The sequence below is a fragment of the Colobus angolensis genome, unplaced genomic scaffold (assembly GCF_000951035.1).
Source record: "Colobus angolensis palliatus isolate OR3802 unplaced genomic scaffold, Cang.pa_1.0 Scaffold19, whole genome shotgun sequence".
Classification (NCBI taxonomy): Eukaryota; Metazoa; Chordata; class Mammalia; order Primates; family Cercopithecidae; genus Colobus; species Colobus angolensis.
This window is the reverse complement of record NW_012115043.1, coordinates 13,052,706-13,059,751: the sequence shown is the minus strand read 5'-3', so window position 1 is coordinate 13,059,751 and position 7,046 is coordinate 13,052,706. Positions and strand designations below refer to the sequence as shown.

The following is a 7,046-nucleotide window of genomic DNA, read 5'->3' as shown; positions in this document are numbered from 1 at the left end:
TGTCTCCAAAATAATAATAATAATAATAATAATAATAGTAATAGTAATAATAATAATAATGCAAGCTAGAAATTATTGGAGTAACTTTTTTAATGCTGAAAGAAAAACAATGTCAACCCAAATTTTATACTCAATAAAAAAGATCATTCAAAAATACACTGTCAATGAAGAATGAAAAAGAAAATATCATTATAGTACTGTAGATATTAAGAGTAATAAAGTAGTATTATGAGCAGAATGAAAATAAATTCAATTGCTTAGATAAAATAAACTACTTAAAACGTACAAATTATGAAAAACTATCACAAAATATAGAAAATCTGAATAAGCCCCTTTCTACTGAATAAAATGAATTCACGATTTAAAGCCTTTCCACAAGGAAAATACCAGGGCCAGATGGTTCCCCTGATGTCCTATAAAACTATTTTAAGAAAAGAGGAGGGAAGAGTACTCAACTCATTTTATGTGGCTCACATTACCCTAATCCCAAAACCAAAGACAGACCAAAAAAGAGAGACTGATATTCCTTATGAACATAAACACAAAAATGAGAAAACTGAACAAAGTAATAAATAAAAAGGAAAACACATCATAAGCAAAAGAAGTTGATTCCAGTAATAAGAGGCTGGTTTAACATTCTAAAATCATCAATGTAATTCACCACATTCAAAGGGGAGAAAAGCCACAAAATCATCTCATTAGGTACAGAAAAAGCATCTAACAAATTTTAGCACCCATTCATGATCAAACTCTCAACAAACTAGGAAGAGACAGGAACTTCCTTAACCCGATAAAATGCATCTACAAACTCCATTTAACATCATACTTAAAGGTGAAGGACTGAATGCTTCTCCCCTAAGACTGGGAGTAAGGCAAAGATGCTCACTTGCCACTTTCATGCAACTCCGTAACATTCAATATGATGTTACAGATACCATAACAAGCCAAGAAAAATAAATAAAAGAGACAGTTTGGAAATGGAGCAATAAAACGGCCTTTATTTACAGACAATATTATCTTCTATGTAGCAAATCCTAAGAAATCTACCCAAAATCTACTAGAATAAATGAGTTTAACACAAAGTAACAAGATACGAGACTAACATACAAAAATAAAATAGTAGGGCTGGGGGTGGTGGCTCACGCCTATAATCCCAGTACTTTGGAAGGCCAAGGCAAGAGGATCACTTGAGCCCATGAGTTTGAGAAAAGCCTAGGCAACATAGCAAGATCTTGTCTCTACGAAAAGTTTTAAAAATTAGCCAGGCATGGTGGTATGTGGCTGTAATCCCAGTTACTCAGGAGGCTGAGGTGGGAGGATCTCTTGAGCACAGGAGATTAGGGCTTCAGTGAGCTATGATCATGCCGCTGCACTCCAGCCTGGGCGACAGAGCAAGACTCTGTCTCAAAAAAAAAAATAAAATAATATGTTGTGTATTAGCAGCAAACACTGTTAGATGAAATTTAAAAAACAATCTCATTTACAATAGCAATTTTATACTACTTAAGAATCAAGATGTTCAATGCCTCTAGTGAAAACAATGAAACACTCTGAAGGAAACTAAAGACCACCTAAGTAAATGGAGAGATACATCATGTCCATGAATGTGAAGACTCCACAGTATTAGAATGTCAACTGTACCCAAATTAATCTACAGATTCAACATAATCTCAATCAAAATCCCAGCAAGTTTTACTGTAGAAACCGAGAAGGATTTCTAAAATGTATATGGGAATGCAAAGGACCTAGAATAGCAAAACAATTCTGAAAAAAAAGATGACTGACACTATTAGATTACAAGACATTATGCCAGTTATCAATTTATTGCCTCCGGGTTCCTCCTAATCTACACTTCACTGCCTTCTTGGACCCTGTAAACATTTCTCTTTTTGCCAGCTAGTGATAAGCTTTGTCAAGAGATGGCTCTGAAGTAGTACTTTTCTTTCTGGTTTCAGGGTGCTTCTGTTCCAGCTGCCAGAGACATGCAAGTGATACACCCTGTGACGCTCACCCTTCAGCAAAATTTGTTGCCAGTTTTGACTGGTGGTTCCCTACCTACCAATACTGGCCTACCAACTGTGGAACAGCTCTGGCCCAGGGAAGAAGTTCTCTGATGAGCTGCCACATCCTTGCCAGTAATTTCTGAATCCCAACTTCAAAGAAAGGATCCCTATCCAAATTTGTCTCTTTGGTAAATGTCTCTCAGCTCTAGGGTATTTTTTAGAATTGTTTTTCCTTCATCCTCTTTTAGTCGCTAATCCCCAGAAATAATAATTCTTTGTGTTTTTTTTACTGTATAAAAACAGCATATTCTTTATTTTGCATTCTTTAATTTCAGAACAAAATAAACAACAACAAAAAAAAACATGATACACAACATCCAATTCTGCTGTCAAAGTAGGGAGGGAATGGGGTTTGATGCCCTTGTTTCCTGCCTTAGACACAAGGACTGGAAAGAAAAAATTACCAGATATCAGCAGAGAGAGCCAGGTGGGACAGGACCACTCAAAGCTGCAGTGGGAGCCACCGGGCACAAGGTTTCCAAGTATAAACTCTTAATCTACTTCTTCCCTGTGAGACACATCCTCATCGCCCCCAAGGGAGGTGATTCTCATCAGGAACAGCAACACTGAGTTCCTCCGTTGCCACTTCATCTTCATCAATAGCTAACCTAGCTTGATCATGTGGTAGATGCAGATGGATGGGCCTGAGGATCCTCAAGGGAGAAGCCAGAAGACAGCAGTGCGGTTTCAAACAGCAGCAGCACCAGGTCACCGAGAGCCTTGTTGTTCTTGTCTGCCTCAGCCTTCTGCTGCAGTATCTCCACAATGGGGTGGTTGGAGTTGATCTCTAAGTGCTTTTTAGCCATTATACAACCCATGATAGAGTTGTCCCAAAGCACCCGGGCTTTCATGATCCACTTCATATTGGCTATCTAGCCGTAGGTGCTGGTCACAATGTGGCAGGGTGAAGACACAAGCGTACTGGAGATTGTCACCTTCTCAACCTTCTTATCTAAGATTTCTTTCATGAGCCTGCAGAGGTTCTCAAACTTCACCTTGTTCTCCTCCATTTTCTTCTTCTCCTCCTCATCCTCAGGACCAGGCTCTCCCCATCAAATTCCTTGAGCTGCTGCACACAGTACTCATCAATGGGCTCACTCATATATAGTATCTCGAAGCCCTGCTTCCACACTTGCTCCACAAAAGCAGAGTTGGCCACCTGCTCTTTGCACTCACCAATGATGTCATCGATGGACTTCTGTGCTTCCTTCATGCGAGACATACTCTGACAGAGATGTCATCTCATCTCCAGACTGGGAGGTGTGAGACCACAGCAGTTCAGACAGGTGTCGCCAGTTAATGGAGTCCTCATGGATTCCAAGCCACGAGATTTTAGAGAATGCCTCATCTAATTCCTAGTTATTCTCCTTGTCTTCTGCCAGCCCAGAGACACTCAAGCCACTTCTTCTTCTTCTTTTTTTTTTGGTTTTTTTTTGAGACAGAGTTTTGCTCTGTCACCCAGGCTGCAGTGCAGTGGGGTGATCTTGGCTCACTGCAACCTCCGCCTCCCAGGTTCAAGCAATTCTCCCGCCTCAGCCTCCCAAGTAGCCTCCCAAGTGCCACCAAGCCCAGCTAATTTTTGTATTTTTAGTAGAGATGGGGTTTCACCATGTTGACCAGGCTGGTCTTGAACTCCTGACCTCAGGATTCAATCTTGGGCTTTTCTTTGTCATCTTTATCTTCCTCTTCTTTCTCACCTTTCTCTTCCTCATCATCACTGATTTCCTTCTCTGGTTCCTTCTCCCAAAAAAGGGCTATGAGACAGCCTATGAACTGAGAGTGCTTCTTCACTACTTCTTTGACCCACCTCTCTTCTAAGTACTCTGTCTGACCTTCTTTAAGGTGAAGGATCACTTTGGTATCCCTGCCAATGGGCTCGCCATGGTCAACAAGTAAATGAAGGAACTCCCAGCAGAAGATGCCCAGGAATACTGTTCTTCGTCATTGTGCTTTGTGATGGCTACTTTCTCTGCCACTAGGTAGGTAGAATAAAAGCCAACACCAAATTGCCCGACCATGAAGATTTCTGCACCAGACTGAGAAGCCTCCATAAATGCTTTAGTACCAGACTTAGCATAAATGGTTCCCAAATTATTTATGAGAGCAGCCTTGGTCATGCCAATGCCCGTGTCTACCAAAGTCAGAATGCAATCCTGAGGGTTGGGGATGATGTCAATTTTCAGTTCTTTACCACCGTCCACCGTGGAAGGGTCTGTCAGGCTCTCATAGCGAATGTTGTCTAAGTCGTCGGAAGCATTAGAGATCAGCTCCCGAAGGAAAATCTCCTTGTTGGAATAGAAGGTATTGATTACAAGAGACATGACTTGGGCAATTTATGCCTAAAAGGCAAAAGTCTCCACCTCCCCTTCTCCATGGTACACCTCCTCAGGCATCTTGAAAGGAAAAGGCTCATAAGTACTAGACAGCAAGGTGGGCTGGGTATCCAAAATGCGCATGGCACCAAGGCTAAATGGGGGTGACTCAATAGCTAATTCTTTATACTAAAATTTCATTCTTCAAATTACTGTATGGATTCTGCCTCACAAATGGACCTTGCTTAGCACATGTACCATAAAGCTACAATAATCAAACAGTGGCATAAAAATATAGACAGATCATTGAAATGAAAGACCTAAGAATATATAAATAGGTCTCAACATATATAGACCAAGGTAATTCAATGAAGAATGGATAGTTTTTTCAAAAAGTGATGCTAAAAATTTGATATCCACGTGAAAAATATTACCCTTAACCCTTACCTCTATCATAAAGAAAAACTGAATTGCAATACAGACTTACATGTAAAACTATAACTGGAAACATCTAGAAGAAAACTGTCATGGCATTGGTAGTCAATGCTATCTTAAGAAACAAAAGCAAAAACCATAAAAGAAAAAAATTTTTTGATTAAAAGGGCTTCTTAAAAATTTAAAACTTCCACCCGCTGAGAAATAGTTAAAAAAAAAAAGCAAGTCACAGTCTGGGAGAAAATATTAGCAATACATATGGTCTGACAAAGAACTTCTGTTCAGATATCTTTTTTAAAACCTCTTACAAATCAATAATAAGACAATCATTCAAAGACAGTCAACAATGTGAAAAAATACTTCACAAAGAAGATATACAGGTGGCAAACAAGCATATGGAAACATACATAACATTATTAGTCAACAGAGAAATGTGAATCAGAACTACAATAATGTATTATTACATACCCTTTGCTAGAATAACATCTCCAAATATTAGTAGGATGTTGAGTACCTGGAACTCACACACTGCTGATGGAAATGCAAAATGGCAACATCACTTTGGAAAACTATTTAGCACTTTCTTACAAAAGTCAAACATATAAAAACCGGGCCGGGCACGGTGGCTCATGCCTATAATCCCAGCACTTTGGGAGGCCGAGACAAGCAGATCACTGAAGGTCAGGAGTTCAAGACCAGCCTGGCCAGCATGGTGAAACTCCGTCTCTACTAAACATACAACAATTAGCCAGGTGTGGTGGCAGGTGCCTGTAATCTCAGCGATTTGGGAGGCTAAGGCAAGAGAATTGCTTGAACCCGGGAGGAGGAGGTTGCAGTGAGCTGAGATCGCAACACTGCACTCCAGCCTGGGAAAGAGAATAAGACTCCCATTTCAAAACAAAAACAAACAAGGCCGGGCGAGCTGGCTCATGCCTGTAATCCCAGCACTTTGGGAGGCCGAGGAAAACTCCCTCTAAAAACAAACAAACCAAAAAACCCTTATGACCCAGCAATTCTACTCAAGAAAAAAGAAAACATAAAGCATATATCCACACAAATAACTGAACACAAATGTTTGCAGCAGCTTTATTTATAACGGCCAAAAACTGAATATAACCTAAATGTCTATCAACAAGTAAAGAGAAATATGTATTTATATAATGGCAAACTACTCAGAAATTAAAAAAAGAAAACAAGCCAACTACTGAAAATATGCACTTTTGTTAAGACACAAAAGAATGAAGAGTCTAATTCCATTGATACGTAATTCTGGAACAGTCAAAATCTATCTATAGTGATAGGAAGCAGATCAGTAGTTGCCTAGGGTGGAGACTAAGAGTAAAAAGTAATGAGGGAATTTTGCGATATGATGGAAACATTCTTTACCTTGATTTCAATGGCAGTTGTCTAAGTATATACATTTGTCAAAAGGTACCTCCAACTATAGGCCTAACATGAATATATTTTATGTAAATAGGAGTCAGTAGCATACACTTACTAGCTTCAAAATATTGTGTCCATTCTTAAACATTGTCTATTTTCTCTTTTCCTTCATTTCATGTCAATCTTGGCACCCTTTTATTTTGAGGCTGTACTCACATTCCTCTTGCCAAAAAACTCCCAGGGATTCCCAGGTACCGTGACAAGGACTCCAGGCTTTCTCCTTAGAGCCTTAGGGACCCAAGCTACTGCTGTAAGTAATCAACAAAGCCAAACACATCTTCTAAATGGGAACTTCACAAACTTAAAAATAGACTCTCCTGAACAAACAAGTATCCTGCCTCAATTTTTGCTGCCTATCGTGTATTTTCATAAAATTATTTGTGCAAACTGATAGGAAATTCTAGGCCATATATGTGACTGTAAATACATAGATTCTATTTATAAAGGATCATACTATTTTGAAAAATCATTAATTTATCATATCTACATATTTACAGTTACTATAAAAACACTATCTCGCCTGTAATCCCAGCACTTTGGGAGGCCAAGGTGGGTGGATCACGAGGTCAGGAGATCGAGACCATCCTGGCTAATACGGTGAAACCCCATCTCTACTAAAAATACAAAAAAAATTAGCCAGGTGTGGTGGCAGGCGCCTGTAGTCCCAGCTACTCGGAAGGCTGAGGCAGGAGAATGGCGGGAACCCAGGAGTTGGAGCTTGCAGTGACCTGAGATTGCGCCACTGCACTCCAGCCTGCGCGACACAGCAAGACTCTGTCTCAAAAAAAAAAAA

The 7,046-nt window shown here is 39.7% G+C and overlaps 2 protein-coding genes across 2 annotated transcripts in view; both read right to left on the bottom strand.

Moving 5' to 3' along the window:
* Positions 1 to 7,046, bottom strand: part of ADAM10 (ADAM metallopeptidase domain 10) — a 157,987-nt gene that overhangs the window by 92,359 nt on the left and 58,582 nt on the right. The gene's annotated exons all lie outside the window — the stretch shown is intronic.
* On the bottom strand, positions 3,698 to 4,858 carry LOC105510619 (putative heat shock protein HSP 90-beta 4). Its single transcript, XM_011940504.1, is given in 2 exon segments — positions 3,698 to 3,961; positions 3,964 to 4,858. Coding segments are annotated over 2 exon segments (678 nt in total). The 5' UTR covers positions 4,385 to 4,858; the 3' UTR covers positions 3,698 to 3,704.